The sequence below is a fragment of the Oncorhynchus keta genome, chromosome 19, assembly GCF_023373465.1.
Source record: "Oncorhynchus keta strain PuntledgeMale-10-30-2019 chromosome 19, Oket_V2, whole genome shotgun sequence".
Classification (NCBI taxonomy): Eukaryota; Metazoa; Chordata; class Actinopteri; order Salmoniformes; family Salmonidae; genus Oncorhynchus; species Oncorhynchus keta.
Window position 1 is genome coordinate 62,113,335 of NC_068439.1, and position 23,865 is coordinate 62,137,199.

Sequence of the window (23,865 nt, forward strand, 5' to 3'; positions counted from 1 at the left end):
GTTGAGAGTCAATGTAAAACTACCTAAGAAAGGCCATTCCATCTTCCAGCTTCTGTCTCAGTGATGCTAATAACTCGAGATTGATTCCCAGGGATACTTACGACTTGTCTCTCCGGTGGATGTGGCGTCTTTGGGGGCTGCTCTGTCGGCGGCGGGGGGAGAGAGACTTGCCTCTGCTCCGTTCTTTGATGGGAGACTGGGCACTTGACGACTTCAGGATCTGAGAGAAAACAAAAAAATAACAGATATGGAGTCTAAATGATAAGAGACGGTTTGAGCTGCAGTTTTTTACTGCACTGATACAGTATTTAAGTGATTTTGTTTACAGCTGCAAGCTACAGAGGAGGCGCTGCAGACATGGTCATCATTCAGTGAGCCCATTTGCCGCAGGCCATGTCCTGGGGAAATGAAAGGTTCCACTTCAATAAAAAGAGCAGTCGAAGACGTTAACTTTTAATGAAACAGTTGGATGTCAGAGACAAAGAGTGTAAAAGAGTCGTCTGTGAGCCAATGTAGGGAGAAGAGACTAACAGATAGTAATGAAGCCAGCCTCCCAAGATACCCCACTAACCCAATCAGCCCACAAGTCAACTCCCTTTGCAAACGTAATTACGCAGCACCCATCTGGCTCACAGGCACGCACACTAAGAGAGACACGCAGGACTTGTACTGGAATACTACTGACGTCCGCCACTCGATTAGCAGAATTTGAGTTTCATGGTTACCTTGTCCTGGTAGAAACCTAATGAGAGCTCACTCCTGACCGACATTTGGAGGAGAGACAGGAGAGGGATCATGAATTCCTGGAATGAACACACAGGAAGTAGCTCATATTCCGTGCTCCAGAAACCACATGCAGCTGAAAGCATAGGCAGGATGTTAGTCATAAGGTTGGTGATAGATGTAAGGATATACAGTATGTGATGAAGTGGAGGAGGGTTATAAGCACAGCCAATGATCTCCTATATGAAATGCAAGCTCTGTCTGAGTTGTGCATAGAAAACACTCTACAGAAATTTCCCAACTGGTTTTTGAGCAAGTGAAAAGGTGATTGTGAGTTTTTCACCTTCCAGAAATACAGTAATATCTATTTATACACTGGCACATTTTTGGTATGCACTGTAAGAATGTAACATTTCTACAGTATTCACATGACTCACATGAACTATGTACAGCTAACGAGGGTCAAACACAGAGGTCAAGGCTGTGTCTCCGGCACTGGGCAGCTGGGAACTGACCTACATTTACTGCTGCTGTTATAGTCAGCTCCAGACGCACCATCCTACGACCATCCCCCAGCACCACTAGCTACCACCACCATGCAACAGCTGATGCAAGGGAGTCTGGGATACACAGTCCAACCAGCTTCTCGCTCGCTCTCTATCCATTTCTCTTTCTCTCCCTAATCTCTGTCTCTCTCGTTCTCTCTTTTGCTCTCTGCTCCACTGAGGGTAACTCCGGCCTTAATTATCCCTGAAGATTCGTATTACACCTTTCGCCTCTCCATGGCGGCCGCTCTGCTTTCAGACCTGGGGGGGGATTCTATGACATGACGCCGTTCCAGACGGATGTCAAGCCAAAGCAACGCTAACGAGTTCAACGTTCCCTCGGGGATGACCCAGGGACAGTAGACTAGAGAGTTCATGTACTGTGGTAAACTTTTTCACCCCAACAGAGTTAAAAATTTACAGTTGAAGTCGGAAGTTTAGATACACTTAGGTTGGAGTCATTAAAACTTGTTTTTCAACCACTCCACAAATTTCTTGTTAAGACCTCCGCAAGTCTGGATCATCCTTGGGAGCAATTTCCAAACGCCTGAAGGTACCACATTCATCTGTACAAACAATAGTACGCAAGTATAAACAACATGGGCCCACGCAGCCGTCATACCACTCAGGAAGGAGACGTGTTCCATCTCCTAGAGATTAATGTACTTTGGTGCGAAAAGTGCAAATCAATCCCAGAAGAACAGCAAAGGACCTTGTGAAGAAGCTGGAAGAAACAGGTAAAAAAGTATCTATATCCACAGTAAAACAATTCCTATATCGACTTAACCTGAAAGCGCACTCAGCAAGGAAGAAACCACTGCTCCAAAACCGCCATAAAAAAACAGACTACGGTTCCATCTTTATGTTTGGAGGAAAAAGGGGGAAGCTTGCAAGCCGAAGAACACCATCCTAATCGTAAAGAATGGGGCTGGCAGCATCATGTTGTGGGGGTGCTTCGCTGCAGGAGGGACTGGTGCACTTCACAAAATAGATGGCATCATGAGGGAGGAAATTATGTGGATATATTGAAGCAACATCTCAAGACATCTGTCAGGAATTTAAAGCTTGGTCGCAAATGGGTCTTCCTAATGGACAATGACCCCAAGCATACTTCCAAAGTTGGGGCAAAATGGCTTAAGGACAACAAAGTCAAGGTATTGATTGGAGTGGCCATCATAAAGCCCTGACCTCAATCTTATAGAAAAGTTACGGTCAGAACTGAAAAAGCGTGTGCGAGCAAGGAGGCCTACAAACCTGACTCAGTTACACCAGCTCTGTCAGGAGGAATGGGCCATAATTCACGCTATTTATTGTAGGAAGCTTGTGAAAGGCTACCTGAAACGTTTGACCCAAGTTAAACAATTTAAAGGCAATGCTACCAAATACTAATTGATTGCATGTAAACTTCTGACCCACTGGGAATGTGATGAAAGAAATAAAAGCTGAAATAAATAATTCTCCACTATTATTCTGACATTTCACATTCTTAAAATAAAGTGGTGACCCTATCTGACCTAAGACAGGGAAACCTTACTAGGATTAAATGTCTGGAATTGTACAAAAAAACTGAGTTTAAATGTATTTGGCCAAGGTGTATGTAAACTTCCAACTTCAACTGAATATTGTACCCTAAACGTCTTAGTATTTTTCAAAGTTACAGTATTGTAGATACTAAGCCCAGGAAATGTATGAATGGATGGCAGTGAGGCGTCAAGTAATCAAGTATGACACGTGACCTCTCATGTCTGCCCATGTGAGAAAGTAGGACAACATGTCACCTTCATCCTCATGTCTCGGCCATGCTTCTCCAGCTCCTTCCTCATGTCCTCTCTCCCCAGACGGGCGGCGTTGAGCACCAGGTACTTCCACTCGATAGGCTGGAAGACGTGCGGGTCGTGGGGCACGTATAGGCCGATCTTCACCTTCTTCAGGGTGTGCTGGTAGCGGCGGTACGAGTCCTCGAACTCCAACACCAGGTCGCTGAGCGTGCGGAAGGTCAGGGCCTTGTCCATGAGGTCTTGGCGGCGACTCATGCCCAGTGTGCCATAGCGTCCGTTGCAGTAGACGCCCAGCACCACGTGGTGGAAGTGGTTACCTGAGAACTGGGTCTTGAAGCTGATGGGAAAACGCTCCACCGAGGTCAGCCCATTGGTCAGGTAGCTGACGCAGCTTGGGTCAAGGACGTTAACTGAGATCATTAGCAAAAAATACAGTTTCATGGAATTTAACACAGTCTACTAAATGGTTATTATTTAGACGGAGAGAGCATGATGGAGAGAGAAAGAGAAAGAGGGAGCGAGGACAGAGCTTAAGCCCCATGGTCAATGGTGTTAGCATCATTAGCATCATCAACAATAACTTAAAAGTTTTCAGAGATGTAATACTTTCTAATTATCTTCTGAATCGTGATTACTTGATGTTTACTGCTGTTGACAAGCAGCATCAGAGAGAGAGAGAAGGGCGTATGGAGGCCAGTTTTAAGCCTCTCTCAGAAATTCATTATATTTCCATAAACTCATTAGCTAACTGGCATTTGATTTGAACGCAAACACACCCACACTATCTCTAAATCAATCAGCTAATGGAGGGAGTCAATGAGAGGGCTCAAAGCTGAGAGGAGGCATTTTCATTATAACAGACCCAGTACAGACTATAGAATATCTCTGCAGAAACAATACATCTTTCACAAGACATTCGCATTCTTAACATGAATTCCTTCCAAATCAGCGCATCATAGGACAGGATACCATTACAAAAAGACTAAGGCCCATTTTCAATAAAAGTGAGGACTTTTATTAAGCAACCAGACTCATAAATCAAGCCCAAAGACTGCTTTCCCTGAAAGTCCCAGGAATACATTGCTGTGGTGTCCTAACGTGGACTCTCACACAGCACACCAGGCTAGCCTCATTCTCCCTGGGACATATACTCTATCTGTGGTAGTGGCTCCCCAGAACCTTTATGCAACTGGCCTGTGGACCCATTACAGCATGTCTGGATGACACACGATGAGGCAGACTGGACTAATCTGTCCTGCCCAGGGAAGAAGGGGGCGGAAGGGGACTTGGTGGATGGTGGAACTGGGTTATCTAGGACCAGTAGAGGCACTATATGGTGACACACACAGGAACAGGAAACTCCACTGTGCGTGTCAGTGACCTAAGGACCAGTAACGAGTGACTTGCGAATTCAACCCGACTGACTGGGTCAATTACAGATACAGGAGTGTGAACCCTTTACACAAGACTTTGAGACCTTCTAGCCTGAGCAGCACTCTGATGTTAATACCACTGTTGTCCATACATCTATCATGCATCTATGATCTAATCATCCGTATCACCATCCTTTTTATTGATGCTTCATGTTTTCAGTAAGCACGCCGTTTAAGCTGCGCCCTCACTCTGCAGTGTTGTGCAGTAACATCACAAGCTGCTACTGTGGGTGAGAGACAATACATCTGAGAGATGGAGCACATTTCAGGACACACTGACTGGTTTGTGGTTTGGCTCTGTCTCTCCTCGGCTACCAGCAACCATCTGTTTCAAGCTCTCACACACCGAGCCCTCTGAATGGCTTGAGCGCCTGTCCGTCATTTCAACACCCCACCAGCCACAGCACAGTACAGTCCTCTCATTAGATAATCATAGAGGCCAGCCCACAGAGCCTCACCACCAGTTTGATGGCTGCTTTGGGGATTCTCTTTTTCCTGCCGCAATGACAATGAACACGACATCCATCATTTTAAAAAGGCATCTCTGTAGCGCTCGTGTACGTTTATGAGTCGTGTTTCACAAGCAAGATTCTTGGAGAGCGATATTCACAGAGAATGCCTCAAGTAAATCAAGTGAACATAGCTCTTGAGGTTCGAGAGAAGGGTGACAGGTATTATTTAATATCCCCACAGGACAGTAAGCACCATGAGTAGAGGTTATGGTTGACATGAACATGTTGATGAGTCACACATCAGCACATTGTGTTTTCACATGAGAAATAACCCGCACTGGGAGAATACAGCCAGGCAGCAGAAATAATCTCCCTCGGAAAGAAGACTTTGTTCTGACACCTTGTTTCTTCACAGAGTAGCAAGCGCAGCGCGGCGTCTGTTGCAGAATGTTGGTGTGATTATTCATTGAGGTGGCAGCTAACTTCTCTAAAGAAGAAAAAAAGAAGCCAGAGGCTACGAATGAGGAGTTTTCAACCCCGCGCCACCCCCCTGGAAACGTCTTTCTCAAAACTATTTACCGCCTGTGTGTCTTGCTTGTTGATATGCTGTGTACATATAGCTTGACTAAATACTGTAGCTGCATGTAGGCTAACTCCCCTCCGGAAAAAGAACATGAACTATGTCGTGCTTATGTTTGCATTGATTACTGTTACAACAGAAAAATAACTCATATTGTTAGAACAAGCGGCAGTGGAGTCACGGCATGAGTGAGCACTGAGCAGGAGCTGAAAGGACCCAGAGTGCAGAAATATCTGCAGGTCCCAGAAAATCTGGAACAGCAGCCACTCCGAAAAAGAAAGAAAGAATCTCAGTCCTCCCTGTGGCAGCTGGGTCCACACACACACACTGCTTCTCTATAATTAATGGGCTATTAACTACAAAAAGATCACATTACCCATGATGCAAGGCATGTGATCCACCCCAATAGTAGCATACTTCCAGTCCTCTTATCTGCCACCAGGCAAGCACTCTTTCCGTCACCTGAGTAGGATTACTGTTACCATGGAAACCAAGCTAAGAGACGTATGACTCTATAAGGCCTGTGTTTACTAGCTCTAGCAGCTCTCTGCTGCTTTGACACCTGAGCACTGAGCTGGGTGAACTCCAGGGAGACGTTGCAAATATTAATTACATGCCTGTTAACTGCCCACCCAGCCCTTCTCCAACCGAACAGCATATCTCCAGTTAAACGACAAACACTGTCAGTGTTTGGAAGATTAAGACAACCGCTTGCACTGTCGCCATGGTGCTCTGGGAGATGGCCCACAGTAAATATGATCCATGATGCACCACTGTGGGATCCAGAAGAGGGTCAGCGCTTTACGATAGTAAAACCATCTGCAGTCCGAATTCAAATGTTTTTTTAAAACCAACTGTCAAAAACGTTCACTTTCCAACTCGCAACAAACATCGAATCATTCTGCTGGGAAAAGATGGCCATTAACCCCTGATCCATTACTTTCACTGTTTTCTAAAGTATTAAATGAACCCCCCCCCACTTGCCCTAATTCTTTGATGTTCCGACAATCCTCCTTACAGCTTAAAGCAGGGTTTACTGGGCCCCCTCTCTCTCTCGGTGCACATTTTTTGTTGTTGCTTTAGTACTACACATAATCAAGCTTTAATTATTTGAAGGGTTATGGCAACAACCAAAATGAGCACCCAGGTGGGGCCCCAGGACCCAGTTTGGGAAACCCTGGCCTAAAGAATAGGTATAAAATATGTGACAATGATAAGAGCATCCAGAGTTGAATTAAAGGGAACTTTAATTTCTCCTCTTTCCATGTACTAATTCACAAGATTTCATGTCTTCTAAATCCAGGCTCTGGTTAATGGTGCTGGTTTATCAAAAGGTTGAAGAATACATGTCCAAGACCTAATGAAACAGTTAGATTATTGTAATTTAAAAAAATCATAAACTCTGTTTCTTCTCTCTGTGATACTCGGAATCTCTTATCGGTAGTAGAGGAACCTGCCTTGGTGGGTCCTAATAATGCAGCATGCTACTGAGGGTTTAATGCTACTGGTGGTTTAATGCTACTGGTATGCTACTGGTGGTTTAAGCTCAACACAAAGAAACGGCTGTGGTGGTTGAATTTGAGCGACAACAGAGGTTGTATCATAAGATAACATGAGTATACTACGCTCCATTTACTCAGCCATTAACAGAACAGAACTATGAGCCATGCTGTAACAGTTGAGGACGTATTTATCTACCTGTTAATGATGCATGGACAGAGTGAGTCAGTGAGTATCTGAACATATCAACTAGTTTTTTATCTTAGCATACAGCTTGGCTGACTCCGATCTCGGAGATGAGACCCTGTCGGTTGCAAGTTGAACTAATCATCTTTGTCAATGAGGGTTAACAGGTTTGGTCCCACATGACAGACTGGGACATAAAGATGGAATCCGCAGTGGGGAGGAAACAGCGCCACTGTCCGTTCCACAGCCATTATTTTATTTTTATTTTTTATTTTTATGAAGCAGAGGTGAGGAGCGCTGGTGGAGTGTCAAAACAAATTGTATTACATACGCTGCTGTTCTGTCTCGTGTGCTATGATGTACAAGGGAGAAAACGGTTTTCGTTGTTTGCAGTAACTTTGCAAACGGACGTGGCAGTTTCACCATTAAGGATTACAACTTTAAGCCTATGACATAAACCTAGAGAAAAGCCGGTCTTTCTTCATGAGTGAGACGAGCCTGCAGTGTGAATGTCCAGGCAGCCTACAACCTTAACCGAGGATAAACCTGTGTGCCCCTAAGCTTGACAGTAACCATTTGTGAAAAGGCCCAGCAGCCAAGCTGCTCTAAATGGCAATGTGTGAGACACTGCAGAAACTTTGCTCTGCCTGTCTGACTACATGCTTTGAACTTTTAGACTCTTGTTTCCTAGCAACAGGGAAATCTGTGAGCCTTATTGAGCCTAAGCGGGAACATTAGACTACATATCTCATTGATTTCAAGAGTTTCATCGGTTACATCGTGACCTGAAACAGATCGGCTCCAACTCCCACTGGTTAATGTGTATCTCCGACTGTGCCTACAGACGATAAAAGGATACATTCCAAGGATGACAGCTTCAAGGCATTTGATTGGAAGAGATTCCCTGATCATTTCCCTCGCAGTCTCCATTAACCTAAAAGGGAACAGAGATGATTGTTGTGAATACTATTGTTTCATACCAAGTCCTCTTCGGTGCTTTATGCAGAAAGTGACACAATGGTATAATCTCATCAAACAGGATTACAACAAACAAATAGTGTCAAGTACAAGCCAAGCACATTAATGAAAGCACCATCTTCTAAATACAATGACCCCTTTTACTTATTTTCTATACAATGTCAAATGTTCTGGTTGTTTTTGCAGTACATGCACCTAGCATGTGTACTCAGGGTGAAGAACACAGACAGAGGATAGCTATTTACAACATCTGAACTGGCCTATATTCTTCTACAGGGGGGTAGGCCCACCATTGTAAATAAGAATTTGCTCTTAACTGACTTGCCAAGTTAAATAAAGGTTGAATAAAAACAAAATGAATACAGACGTGTGGATTCCCAGAGTAGTGGGACCTCTCTCCTGGCTCTGTAAAGTAACGGTAGCAGACAGTAAAGACACACAAAGACAAGCCAATGGAAAAAAACACAGAAATGGCCTCACAGCCTCACTTACCCACACAATGGTCTAGTTTTCCTTATCTCAAAGAACTGAGTTCCTGTGTGATTGTATCTAACACACAGTTAAGGGAATGTACGTTATTTATAATGAGGGATACCTGGAGAACCTCTGAAATTAAAATGGATGGTCCTCCCTTCAGTGAAATATATTCTTTACCCAACCCTCCCTGAATGCATGAAAAAAATACACGTGACCCTCCATTATACCCAAAATAATATTTAAAACAGAAATTGGATAGTAGAGAACAGACACTAACTACAACACAAAGCCCTTTTGTTGTCAGTAGCCTAAAGTCACATTAAAATGAAGACTGTTTAAATGAATTACTCGAATATGGCTTTTTTGTGAGGTCAATAACTCTGCTAAATAGCTTTATTATGGGCAACTAAACATATTGTTCTTATTAAAATCAATTATAGCAGCAGCAAGCTTACCTCTGGTCCTCCTCATCTTCGCGCTCTCCTTCTCAAACTGAACAGGAAATCAGGAGGCCTAGTCCGCGCGCACAAAAACATACAATTGAAGTCGGAAGTTTACATATACCTTAGCCAAATACATATAAACTCAGTTTCACATAATTCCTGACATTTAATCCTAGTAAAGATTCCCTGTCTTAGGTCAGATAGGATCACCACTTTATTTTAAGTATGTGAAATGTCAGAATAATAGTAGAGAGAATGATTTATTTCAGATTTTAATTATTTCATCACATTCCCAGTGGGTCAGAAGTTTACATACACTCAATTAGTATTTGGTAGCATTGCCTTTATATTGTTTACCTTGAGTCAAACGTTTCGGGTAGCCTTCCACAAGCTTCCCACAATAAGTTGGGTGAATTTTGGCCCATTTCTTCTGACAGAGCTGGTGTAACTGAATCAGGTTTGTAGGCCTCCTTGCTCGCACACGCTTTTTCAGTTCTGCCCACAAATGTTCTATAAGATTGAGGTCAGGGCTTGATGGCTACTCCTGTCACGCCCTGACCTTAGTTATCTTTGTTTTCTTCATTATTTGGTTAGGTCAGGGTGTGACAAGGGTGGTTTGTTTAGCTTTTGTATGTCTAGGGGGTTTTCTAGTCCAGGTGTTTATATGTCTATGGTTGCCTAGATTGGTTCTCAATCAAAGGCAGCAGTTTATCATTGTCTCTGATTGGGAACCATATTTAGGTAGCCATATTCCTTGGTTATTTTGTGGGTTGTTATGTCTATGTGTAGTTGCATGTCAGCACTTGTGTTTAAAGCGTCACGGTTGTTTTGTTAGTTTGTTTAGTGGTCTTCGTTTAAATAAAGAAGAATGTATTCATCTCATGCTGCACCTTGGTCTCCTCGTTATGACGAACGTGACAGCTCCAATACCTTGACTTTGTTGTCCTTAAGCCATTTTGCCACAACTTTGGAAGTTTGCTTGGGGTCATTGTCCATTTGGAAGACCCATTTGCGACCAAGCTTTAACTTCCTGACTGATGTCTTGAGATGTTGCTTAAATATATCCACATCATTTTCCTTCATGATTTCATCTATTTTGTGAAGTGCACCAGTCCCTCCTACAACGAAGCACCCCCACAACATGATGCTACCACCCCTGAGCTTCACGGTTGGGATGGTGTTCTTCGGCTTGCAAGCCTCCCCTTTTCCTCCAAACATAACAATGGTCATTATGGCCAAAGAGTTCTATTTGTATTTCATCCAACCAGAGGACATTTATCCAAAAGGTACGATATTTGTCCCCATGTGCAGTTGCAAACCGTAGTCTGGCTTTTTTATGGCGATTTTGGAGCAGTGGCTTCTTCCTTGCTGAGTGGTATTTCAGGTTATGTCGATATAGGACTTGTTTTACTGTGGATATAGATACTTTTATACCTGTTTCCTCCAGCTTCTTCACAAGGTCCGTTGCTGTTGTTCTGGGATTGATTTGCACTTTTCGCACCAAAGTACGTTCATCTCTAGGAAACAGAACGGATCTCCTTCCTGAGCGGTATGATGGCTGCGTGGTCCCATGGTGTTTATACTTGCGTACTATTGTTTGTATAGATGAGCGTGGTACCTTCAGGTGTTTGGAAATTGCTCCCAAGGATGAACCAGACTTGTGGAGGTCTACTATTCTTTTTCTGAGGTCTTGGCTAATTTCTATTGATTTTCCCATGATGTCAAGCAAAGAGGCACTGAGTTTGAAGGTAGGCCTTGAAATACATCCACAGGTACAGCTCCAATTGACTCAGACTATAACAATTAGCCTATCAGAAGCTTCTAAAGCCATGACATCATTTTCAGAAATTTTCCAAGCTGTTTTAAAGGCACATTCAACTTAGTGTATGTAAACTTCAGACCCACTGGAATTGTGATACAGTGAATTAGAAGTGAAATAATCTGTCTGTAAACAATTGTTGGAAAAATAACTTGTGTCATGCACAAAGTAGATGTCCTTACCGATTTGTGGAGTGGTTGAAAAATGAGGTTTAATGACTCCAACCTAAGTGTATGTAAACTTCCGACTTCAACTGTCTATATATATATATATATATAAAATCTGAAGACGCCTTTGACTCGCCTCCTAAAGTGCCACCGTACACAGCACAGTCATTGGTTAGGCAGCACAAAAGGGTTTACCTCAGCAAGAGCAGGGCAGACCAGGGCTTCTGATTAGGATAGCCTATCTATTGCAGTGTGTAATGCAGTGAAGCCTGGTTTTATATACACAATTCCAGCAACGCAAAAACTCAGGAAGAAAGTATATTTTCTTCAAATATTACTTTGCCTTGTGCTTCTCCGAGCATGCTCTTCACACAGCCTAGGTCTACAGTATAGGCTATGGATCATTTTATTGAGACCACACTAGATGCACCTGATATTGCGCGCCCAGCAGAGAATCAGGGACGAGGGGCATCATCGGGAACACATCGAGATACTACAATAAGCAACTCATTCTCCAACCCTGAGCAATATGACATTTAATCAAATACAAATGACATAACCCTCCCCTGGACTGAAATTGAGAAAGCATGACCTTCCCCCATTTTCCTCCGGGTAACAATTGTGCACATTTCGACTGCTCCCTAAGGGGCCTTTATAGGGGTCTGGAAGATGATATAAGTGTGGATGAGAGGGGAATGGTGGACGTTTCTGAGATCAGGTTCATGTAATGTAGGCTATCAATGTTTGAGAGAAATGTAACTGTACCTTGAAGACCTAGTTAATTGGTTTAAAAAAAACATTTTAAGAGAGGCAGCAGATGTTTTTTGTAAAGTGCTGACCCTCTTCTTGACCCCACAGTGGTGCATCTTGGATCATATTTACTATGGGCATTAAAGGTACTGTGACATTGTTTACAGACCCAGGGAGCCCCTGTTGTTATGGCAGTTGGTGCAACTGCACTCCCCTGGCTATAATGACAACAAATTAAGCCCATCTGAAAACCTTGAAAGTGTTTGCTCGCTAACACACTGCATACAGTACAACCCCCCAGGGCTCCAGTGTGAATTAAAACAGCTCGCTAACACACTGCATACAGTACAACCCCTCAGGGCTCCAGTGTGAATTAAAACAGCTCTCTAACACACTGCATACAGTACAACCCCCCAGGGCTCCAGTGTGAATTAAAACAGCTCTCTAACACACTGCATACAGTACAACCCCCCAGGGCTCCAGTGTGAATTAAAACAGCTCTCTAACACACTGCATACAGTACAACCCCCAGGGCTCCAGTGTGAATTAAAACAGCTCTCTAACACACTGCATACAGTACAACCCCCCAGGGCTCCAGTGTGAATTAAAACAGCTCGCTAACACACTGCATACAGTACAACCCCCCAGGGCTCCAGTGTGAATTAAAACAGCTCTCTAACACACTGCATACAGTACAACCCCCCAGGGCTCCAGTGTGAATTAAAACAGCTCGCTAACACACTGCATACAGTACAACCCCCAGGGCTCCAGTGTGAATTAAAACAGCTCTCTAACACACTGCATACAGTACAACCCCCCAGGGCTCCAGTGTGAATTAAAACAGCTCTCTAACACACTGCATACAGTACAACCCCCCAGGGCTCCAGTGTGAATTAAAACAGCTCGCTAACACACTGCATACAGTACAACCCCCAGGGCTCCAGTGTGAATTAAAACAGCTCGCTAACACACTGCATACAGTACAGGGCTCCAGTGTGAATTAAAACAGCTCGCTAACACACTGCATACAGTACAACCCCCCAGGGCTCCAGTGTGAATTAAAACAGCTCTCTAACACACTGCATACAGTACAACCCCCCAGGGCTCCAGTGTGAATTAAAACAGCTCTCTAACACACTGCATACAGTACAACCCCCCAGGGCTCCAGTGTGAATTAAAACAGCTCTCTAACACACTGCATACAGTACAACCCCCCAGGGCTCCAGTGTGAATTAAAACAGCTCTCTAACACACTGCATACAGTACAACCCCCCAGGGCTCCAGTGTGAATTAAAACAGCTCTCTAACACACTGCATACAGTACAACCCCCCAGGGCTCCAGTGTGAATTAAAACAGCTCTCTAACACACTGCATACAGTACAACCCCCCAGGGCTCCAGTGTGAATTAAAACAGCTCTCTAACACACTGCATACAGTACAACCCCCCAGGGCTCCAGTGTGAATTAAAACAGCTCTCTAACACACTGCATACAGTACAACCCCCCAGGGCTCCAGTGTGAATTAAAACAGCTCTCTAACACACTGCATACAGTACAACCCCCCAGGGCTCCAGTGTGAATTAAAACAGTGTGAAAAGAGCAGCGGTGCACATGAATCTGTAATGAACTATAGGAGGACAATGTGTGCTAACAGGTGCAACGTGGTCTCAGGACAATTCGTATTATTCTGTATGTAAATCTGTGACACTCCAATTAGTATGTTATGTTAAATGATGAATGGTATTGCAGTCATACAATATCATACAAATTAGAGAATATATAGTTTCATACACCTTATCCGGTCATACAACAGCATACGAGTTGGATGGTTTAACTTACATCCTGGAGGGCGTATAGCATTATACATCTTTGTCTGTGACCAGGTTGCTTGTTGCATCATAACAACAGAGGAGAATTACGGAGGGAATTTATGTTGGTGCTTAGGCGAACTAACGACAAAGGTTATGAGAACTAAAACGACAAAGGTTAGGTGAATTGGGTTAAGTTTAGCATAAGGGTTAAGGCTTAGCTACAATACTACAGTTGTCCCCAACCTTTGGATTACTAGATGGTCACGGATTACACCCACCCATCTTCCCCGACTAACTTCCCTACTTTTGTTTCTGTCTAAAGGTACTAGACCATTAGTAGGTGTCATACATCTTGGAGGTGCTCAGAACTACGTACAGTATGTTTCATATGACTCTGAGGTCATTGTGTTTTGTGAACAGGGGATGAGAGAGGGGTGGAAGGGAGGGTTGGTGGCAGGTTGCGGGCTCGGCAGGGAAAGGATACTGCAGAGTCTTCATATAGTTCTGGATGGCCAGCAGCCAATCAGGGACAGACATGGTGGGCTTGAAGTTGGGGACCGATGGCACAGGGTGCTGTAGGTTGACAAAAAAAAGACTGTTAAGAGTTTATCTTGGTGGTGAATACATAAACATGTGGCAATATTGAAGGTCTTGGGAGAAACTGTAAAACAGCTGCTATGACTAATACTGTGCTTCCTCTGACATGTCCGAGAATTTGGCTCATAAAATGTTTGGCTTCCTTTTTATTGTACATTCATTGACTCAGTCAGAACCAGAAAAACACATGTACTGTATATGTGGTGTGTGTGTGTATGTGTGTGTACAGGAAGGAGGCCAGGGGACACAATAGACATAAAGCCATGTAATTTCCTCTGGGTTGTTTCTCTTAACAAGAGCTAGAATTAGCTTATCTGAAGAGTCTGGTCTCATGCTCAAGACAAACAGTTTAGCCCTCTGGCTCAGTCACACAACTCTACTACGTTATATTTGCAAAGCCTGAGGTGATAGATCAAACTAATGAGCGAGTACCATGCCCTCAATCCAGAGTCAATACATTTCCTTTCCAGGGTATTAGGCTTTCTAGGTAGTCCTTTTTTGGTCTATTTCTCTAGTGAGTCAATGGCACACACACACACACACACACACACACACACACACACACACTGATCCTACCAATCAGGTTTCTGTGGTATCTGAGTCAATACAGCCACTGGATCAAAGGGCTGACAAGCAAAGAGAGAGTGAGAGATAGCAAATGTGTATATTTTTTTGTGGCGGGGGTGGAGAGGAAAAGAGAAACCCCAAACCAATCAAGGTGAGATGAAAATAAGATTAGGTTTTTCCTTCATCAGCACTCTACCCTTAAAGGATAGGGTTAAACTCTCTTAGTAGACACCCTTTTATGCAGAGAGACTTACAGGAGCAATTAGGGTTGAGTGCCTTTCTCAAGGGCACATTGACAGATTTTCCACCTAGTCGGCTTGGGATGTGAAACAGCAACCTTTTGGTTACTTCCCCAATGCTCTTAACCACTAGGATACCTGCCGCACACAGGCCCATTTTAAAAGCATCACATTCAAGCTGTGCAAGTGAAATGAAAAGCAGAAAAATGTATGGAATATTCAGCAGTCAGTGGCATTGGGTCTTATTTCTCAATAATCCCTCAAACAATCGCCCCGCCAAACCTATCTCAATTTCTGAGAGCCTGGAATAGAACAGAATTCTGCTGGGTCAGGGAAGAAATATGGGGTGATTCCTTTCTCCTTTCCCTCTCTTTATCTCTCTCTCTCCACAGCATAGAGAGGGATGAGAGGATGAGTGCTAACTGAGGAAGGGACCTCGTAGTGTCTTGGGATCAGCCTTTTTCTCAAAGTGTAGCCTACCACACCACTTATAGAAATGTAATAACACTTCATTGATAATTAATAGAACATGAAAACATTGATTTAGTTATTTAGACACAGTGTTACTGTTTAGAGTGTTTAGTTGAGTGCAACACACAGTCCCAAATCACCCTGTGTAATTGGCTGTCATCCTTCTCCTCTTTCTCTCCTTCCCCCTGGAGAAGAGCAGGGCGCCTTGCGGAGCTCAGAGAACTACTGGAGTCGAACGAACGAGTGTGTGATTCACATCTTTATTCCTCATTATACGGTGTGAAAGAGGTTTTTATAAAAGGGGGACAATCACGCAGAGGGATATGGAAAGCTTGTGGCAGTGGCACAAGCTTTGAAAGTAGATTGAATTTCAGCCTCAGCACTGCAGTAAGTTGGATAGTAATAACACCTGGCGAACTCACTGAGCAAGGTTGAGGCTGACCATTCATGGTCTGTCTGTAGCTGTACTGTATGCTCCTCACAGGTGGACTTGCAGGAATTAAAAGATAGTTCAAAGAGGGACTTTCTCCCTTTCCGTCCAGCTGTCCCTCACCCCTTCTGAATCTTTTCCCCAGCTTTAGAGAGGTCTTCTGTGGGTGAAAAGGGTGACCTGCCCCCCTGTGCGGTGGATCTAATCTAACTTTACATCCCCAGGGCACATCAGTGAAACTTGAGAGAGACAGCCAAGATGTGACTGCAGCACCAAACACCCTGGTCATTTGTCTCTCTCCAGAAGACAGTTGGGCATTGGTCAGAGACTATCTTTAGAGCATGATAGCTTGCGGTTTTCATGTGGTGTGCATGTAAGCAGAGCCTGTGTAACTACTTATTTACAGTTACCAGAAAACATTAGCTTGAACCTTCTCCCATAGGAATGCAACAAAAACAAATACCTCTCTTTATGTAATGTTGTTTTGTCTCTCTTGTCATGATGTGTGTTTTGTCCTATATTTTTATTAAATTTATTTTTAATCCCAGCCCCGGTCCCAGCAAGAGGCTTTTTGCCTTTTGGTAGGCCGTTATTGTAAATATGAATTTGTTGTTAACTGACTTGCCTAGTTAAATAAAGGTTTAATAAAATTTGAATAAAAATTATTCTTCATACAGTAGCACCACGTTTGGAGATCAGTTCAGTTCTAACCAAATCCTGTGGTGATGCAATGTGATTTGGTGTTTGTAGAAAATACCTTTGAATGTTGTTAACACACAAAGTAACAAAAAACCTGATCTAATTTTGCAACAAATGTGCAGCACACAGTAGAATGTTCGCCACAAGTTTCCCAGAATCGTTTGCCAGAAATTCACAAGTTGCCGCAAAGTTTTGCTATATTTAGTTGTAAGAGCTTTCTGCAAATTTGCATCAAATTGGCCAAAGATTTGCCTCAACTGTTTTCCAGAAGCCTGTTTTTTGGTAAGGGTGATGTGTGTATAATGTACATTTGAAACAAAAAGGAAGGCTTTGGTCTGAAAGCCAGTTTAGTTTCCTGTACAAAGCTTTATGGAAACAATTAGGCGATAAAGATTATCCTAGACTCAAATCCCAGATGGTGGATTAGTTCACTCACAACAAACCCCTTCAAATAGTCAGGGCAAAGGACAGGCACAGAGCTCAAGCAGTGGTGTTACCATTCCTGACAACATCAATAGAGAATAACAGAGGAATACAGCATTTCAGGAGAGTAAAATCTGCTAAATTCTTACCAACATGCCATTTGGATGGGACACTGGAACCAAATTTACAAAACAATGAATGACAAAATCATTTAAATCCTATCCTTTTCTTAATGCAAGATGAATGGATCACGAGACACACTTTGATCACAACTCCTCAGAGTGTGTTAGTTTGCATTCAGTGCTGCAGGAAGATGCAGCTTGAGATTTCACAGGTTTCTCTCTGTAGCCTATAGCTCTATATCACATATGTCAGAGTCAAGGCCCGCGGGCCACATCCGGCCCGCGAGAAGGTTTTTTACGGCCCCTGGGATGATCTTGATTTATTATTAGAACCGGCCCGCAGACCGCAGCAAGCCGGCAGCCCGCAGATCTTTTACACGCACCAATACTACATTTCCCACAATGCAACGGTGACGCACCGAGCAGTAGGCTGCTTCATTTCAATATTTATTGGCACAGCAGTTGTCAGCATCACAGTAAAATTAACTTTCAGATACCCATCAAAAATGGCAAAACGGAAGGTGGACACTGAGAACCGGGGTTTCAAACAAGGTGGGAGTCGGAGTATTTGTTCACGGAGGTAGCTGGAAAACCTGTGTGTCTTCTGTGTGGAGAAAGTGTGGCGGTACTGAAAGAGTATAATCTGAGACCATTATGAAACTCAAAAACAAGAATATGGACATGGAACAAAGGCTACAAAAGGCAGAGGAATTAAAACGAGGCCTCAAATCTCGAAGGCTCTGTTCAAAAAAGCCAAATCACAAGGCCAGGCTGCTGTCAAGGACAGTTTTATTTTGGCAGAAGAGATCGCTAAATCAGCCCGCCATTTACGGAGGGGGATTTCATCAAAAACTGCATGATTAAAGTTTGTGACGAAGTTTGCCCAGAAAAAGGCAACTCTTTTAAATGTGAGTCTGAGCAGAAACACCATTGCCGAGAGAGTAGACCAGTTGTCCATCAATCTAAAAGAGCAGCTTGTGAAAAAGGGAAAAGATTTCATTGCATATTCCTTGGCTGTGGATGAGAGCACCGACATTTCTGACATTGCCCAGTTGTCAATTTTCATCCGGGAGTGGACTCCAGCCTAAGCGTGACAGAGGAGTTTTTGGCTTTAAATGGCACAACTAGTGATTTGTATGAAGAGGTGTCAAGATGTGTAAATGAGATGGAGCTGCCTTGGGAAAAACAAAAAGCACCTGCGATGTGTGGACACAGGAGCGGACTGGTGGCGAAGATAAAAAGATGCAAGAGGAAAACGTGAGCCAGCTTATCATTGTATCATACACCAGGAAGCTTGTGCGGTAAAGCCTAAAATGGAGCATGTAATGAGCATCATCACGCGCACAGTTAACTTTATCAGAGCCAAAGGTTTGAATCACCGCCAGTTCAAGGCATTTCTGACGGAGTTAGAAACGGAGCATGGTGATTTGCCTTATCACACAGAGGTGCGATGGCTAAGCCAGGGAAAGGTGCTTCAAAGATGTTTCGAGCTTCGTGAGGAGATTTGTCTGTTCTTGGACAGCAAAGGGAAAGACACAACACAACTCCGAGACAATGTTTCTGTGTGAAATGGCTTTTCTGTGTGACATTACGAGTCATCTGAATGCAATGAACTTGCAGCTGCAGGGTCGGGATCGTGTCATCTCTGATATGTACAGTACAGTGAAGGCATTTAAAACCAAACTGACTCTGTGGGAGACGCAGATGCGGAAAGAAAATTTGAGCCACTTTCCCAGCTGCCAGACCATGAAAGAGAAGCTCTCTACCAGTGCGTTCCCGAGCGCACAGTTGGCTGATAAAATAGGTATGCTTGCCGCTGACTTTCGACGCCGATTTGCTGACTTTGAAGCACAAAAAGCAGGTTGGAACTGCTCGGTAACCCATTTGCTGTTGACGTGGAAAGCTCACCACCAAACCTCCAAATGGAGTTGATTGACCTCCAATGCAATGATGCACTGAGGGCAAAATATGCGGCAGTGGGTGCTGCGGAGTTCGCCCGTTTCCTCCCGACACAATGCCCCAGCTGCGCATCCAGGCTGCTCAAACGTTGTCTATGTTTGGCAGCACATACCTGTGTGAACAACTGTTTTCTTTGATGAACTTGAACAAAACATCACACAGAAGTCGACTTACTGCTGAACACCTCCACTCAATTCTGAGGATTTCCTCAGCTCAGAGCCTTACCCCGAACATTGATGAACTTGTGGAAAAGATGGGACACCACCAAGTATCACCCTCAACCTCAAACAAGTGAACATTACTGTGCAATCACATATTTAGAGTTTTTACTCAGTTCAAGTTTAAAAGTTAAAGTTTAATATTTGTTTTCACTGCATGTTACTTCTCCTTAAACAAAGTGTTGTTTTTGATTAATAGATTTTGCACTTTATTTTATTGTATTTCAATCCAATTATATTTTAAAAATATTTCAGTTGAGTGGATGATAGAAAATTGCTATTATTGTTTTTTTCTTTGAAGTAAATTTAGCCCACTTTTGCTAAAATAGAAAATATAGGCTACTGATGGTGCCTTGAATACCGGTTTCTTTCATTTAATGTTCATGTTATGGGGATTTTTATATAAAGGAAATTTGTCTTTTGTGTCTGTTGAAAATTAAAGATTACTGACAGAGCCATAAGAAAATATTGCTTTATTTATCTGATCATATTGGAATATATTTGTTAGGTTTTCAGTAGGTTCAATTAGGTTCACTAGACTATATGCGTCATTTAAAAATTTTTCAATGAACATTCGAACAGTCCGGCCCTCGGCTTGTAGCTAAATTTTTTATTTGGCCCTCCGTCCATTTGACTTTGACACCCCTGCTCTATATGAATACATGTGAGCTCCACAGACAGCACTGCAATGCTCATTCCTCCACACAGTCACCCAGACGCTGGCCCTGGATTTGAGATTGTCCCTGAGCTGCCTTGCTGTAACTCTGCCCAATCTCCTTAATGAGTTAGCTAGCCCAAAACCTGCACCTCGAGATCACAGACTGGTCAGGCAGGGTTCACTGTTACTTCTGGTATATTAATGACTCCACTCTCCTTTCACACTTTTCAGGCCATTTGTGTTTCTCAAAACAGTTTTGGGTTACAGACTAATATACTGAACAAAAATATAAACGCAACATGTAAAGTGTTGGTCCCATGTTTCATGAGCTGAAATAAAATATAAATTTGGCAGTACGTCCAACCTACCTCACAACTGCAGACCACGTGTAACAATGCCAGCCCAGGACCTTCACATCCAGCTTCTTCACCTGCAGGATTATCTATGACCAGCCACCCAGACAGCTGATGAAACTGTGGGTTTGCACAACTGAAGAATTTCTGCACAAACTGTCAGAAACCGTCTCAGGGCAGCTCATCCGCGTACACGTTGTCCTCGCCAGGGTCTTGACTGGCAGTTTGGCATCGTAACCGACTTCAGTGGGAAAATGCTCACCTTCGGTGGCCACTGGCACGCTGGAGAAGTGTGCTCTTTATGGATGAATCACGGTTTCAAATGTACCGGGCAGATGGTAGACAACATGAATGACGTTGTGTGAGTGAGATGGTTTTCTGATGTCAATGTTGTGAACAGTGTGCCCCATGGTGGCAGTTGGGTTATGGTAAGGGTAGGCATAAGCTACAGACAACGAACACAATTGTATTTTATCGATGGCAATTTGAATGCACATCAACATGACGCCCATTGTCGTGTCATTCATCCACCGCCATTACATCGTGTTTCAGCATGATAATGCACGGACCCATGGTGCAAGGATCTGTACACAAATCCTGGAAGCTGAAAATGTCCCATTTCATCCATGGCCTGCATACTTAGACATGTCACCCATTGAGCATGTTTGGGATGCTCTGGATCAACGTGTACGACCGCATGTTCCAGTTCCCACCAATATCCAGCAACTTCACACTGCCATTGAAGAGAAGTGACAACATTCCACAGGCAACAATCAACAGCCTGATCAACTCTATGTGAAGGAGATGTCGCACTGCATGAGGCTAATGGTGGTCACACCATTAGATTTTTTAAGTATCTCTGACCAACAGAAGTATATCTGTATTCCCAGTCATGTGAAATCCATAGATTAGGGCCTAATATGTTTATTTGAATTGACTAAATTCCTTATGTGAAATCTTTGAAATTGTTGCGTTAATATTTTTGTTCAGTGTAGTATGGCGTAGCAATGTGGAATACAACTACAGTCTCCTATTCACTTAGCTGTAGTCTATAAATAGTGTTATTTATTTTTTATTTAACCAGGTAAGTCAGTTAAGAACAAATTGTTATTTACAATGACAGCCTACCGGGGGACAGTGGGTTAACTGCCTTGTTCAGGGGCAGAACAACATATTTTTACCTTGTCAGCTCGGAGATTTAGTCCAGCAACCTTTCAGTTACCGGCCCAACACTCTAACCACTAGGCTACCTGCTGCCCCAATTAAGGCAGTGTGGTGGACATCGGTATGATATGACATGCGTGAAATCCCACAGCACTGAGCAGGCCTACAGGTTTCTCAGCTAAAGACTGCTATTGTGGACTGCCAAAAGGTAGTTGATAAGACACCCTGAACATAAAAGAAAGTGTCACTGTCCCTTGGTGATACTATACAACACTAAAGCAGCCTCTGGTCACAATTCCAATAACTAGTACAGAGGCAGCATCAAGAAAGGACACAGTCTGGGGCAAATACAAAGATTCCTGTGTGCATTGTCATATGCTCTGCTATTTATATTGCCTACAGTGTGCTATGAACTTGGGCTTTGCCATCACATGTACTAATTTCCAGTGTACCAATTAGTGATGCTCCAGAGTCTCCTTTCTCAACCCAGTCCCAGTCCCACCAATGACAGCAAGAGAAAGGCTCTCACCACTAGTCCCCACTTGGTGACATTTCGGTCCCAGTTATATCTGGCCTCTGATGAAATTACTCAGAGACAATGTAGTGTCCTGTTGGAGGTCAGGGGCAGGCTGAAATAGTCTGCATGCCTTAAATTCATTCTTCATTCCTCGTCAGCATAATTAGGAAAGAGAAGACTTTCAGGAGGAACTTTAACTCATCCTGCTATTGCCCTGTCAACAGTTGTTGATGGATTCTTTGCATAGATCAAATTTCTAATTATGTCTGTTGAATTGCAATATGAAGCATATGTCTGTTGGTTATAACATGGTAATTTCCCGGGATTTTATGTCAATATAACTGCTTATTTGTCTGGCTTTAAGGCTATACTTACTTTAGGAAGGTATGCAGCATTCCTTATCTTGCTAATGTCTTGTCCATCAGGGTGTACTTTGGCCACATGAGTCCACATCCTCTCCCAAGTGACACCGTCAATGGGAAAACCAGTTCTGTTCACGTAAAATAGCACCCCCCCATCTTTCTCCTCTTCCTCTCCCGATGAAGGTCCAGCGTTGTTGGGGGTGCTAAGGGAGGCAGATTCAGCACCCGGGCTCGAGATGCAGTACGTACTGCCACTGGTACTTTTGGATCGGTGCCTCCCCATTTTCACTGCAGGTGAACTAGTGCTAGTGGCGTTGGGTCCAGTCATTGTTCAATTCAAAAGTGGGGGTCCTTAGCAGATGGCAGCCCGTGATGATTTGCTTAGCCTTTGTCAATAACCCAGGTTTGCTATAACAAACATGTTGCTGTACCAATATCCACTCCCGTACATCCATATAAAGGATACTGAAATCACATATTAACGAAATTATTTTGGGGGGCACGTGTGAAGATTTATAGGTAGAAATGCACCAGAAAAAATATGCATTTCCTATATTTAGCTAAACATAATCTTTAGCCATTAAAAAGTCTGAAAGATATAGGCTAGCATGAACTAGCATGAATTCAAACCCCAAAGCATAGCCGTATAAAATACCGCATTGTGTGTGGACCATTCATACCAATTCTAGTTTGCTAGTTGCCCGTAGTGGAATATTCACCGTTTGGCTTCCTCCTCTGTAACTTCATCCTTTGCTCAGAAAACTGCGGGGGCGACTGACTCCCACAGCTGACCTCTGCTATGCATTCCGTTCCGTTCGGAGTCTACTACATATTTCCCCAATACCGAGTAGGCTGTCTATTCGAAAGCTTCGTCCTCATGATGAAAACTCCTCTTTGGTAATTTAATCCTCCATCACATGGTTAATATTGTGAGATTAATGATTTCACTATGTTATTCTGCCTATCATAACCCCGGCAGCCAGCCGTGTTCTGAATGATTTCATTGGCTGTACCAACAAAGAGAAGCGGATTTAAGTAGCCATAGCAAATGAGGAAGGAGTCCCTTGCTGTGATTGGTGGTGATTGCGGATGAGGGCGTCAACAAGTGAAATTTGCAACAAATGTATTTTTTTTTCTCAACGCCCGGTATTGTCTAGGTCAATATTTTTTAAATTATACTGTTATTATAACAGTAAACAATGTAACATCTTCACCCGATTCAATTTAACAAGTGGTGTCTGACGTGAAATGGTCAGTGGCTATTTAAAAAATAATATTGGCTTGTTTCAGCAAGCAATGTACATGTTTACATATTGTCTAAGATTAGCAAGGTATCAAGGGCCAAATTATTAATGCAGAGGACAAATAAATTGAATGTATTTATCAAATTGCAAAAGTGGGATATCAAGGTTACTCATTTAGAAATATGAGAATAAGCACTCCA

General features: G+C 43.2%; 1 protein-coding gene across 3 annotated transcripts in view; it reads right to left on the reverse strand.

Annotated features, from left to right (window-relative positions):
- Positions 1 to 23,420, reverse strand: part of vash2 (vasohibin 2) — a 33,945-nt gene extending 10,525 nt beyond the window's left edge. Inside the window, exons 1-7 of one of the 3 annotated variants that reach the window (XM_035794163.2) lie at positions 23,141 to 23,420; positions 22,435 to 22,886; positions 14,127 to 14,215; positions 8,668 to 8,724; positions 8,057 to 8,131; positions 3,047 to 3,428; positions 102 to 220 (exon numbers count right to left, since the gene is read on the reverse strand). In XM_035794163.2, coding sequence (XP_035650056.1) covers positions 102 to 220; positions 3,047 to 3,428; positions 8,057 to 8,131; positions 8,668 to 8,724; positions 14,127 to 14,215; positions 22,435 to 22,749 — 1,037 coding nt within the window. In that variant the 5' untranslated portion in view covers positions 22,750 to 22,886; positions 23,141 to 23,420. The other 2 variants (XM_035794162.2, XM_035794164.2) reach the window with 2 other exon arrangements.
- Positions 23,421 to 23,865: the final 445 nt, after the last annotated feature.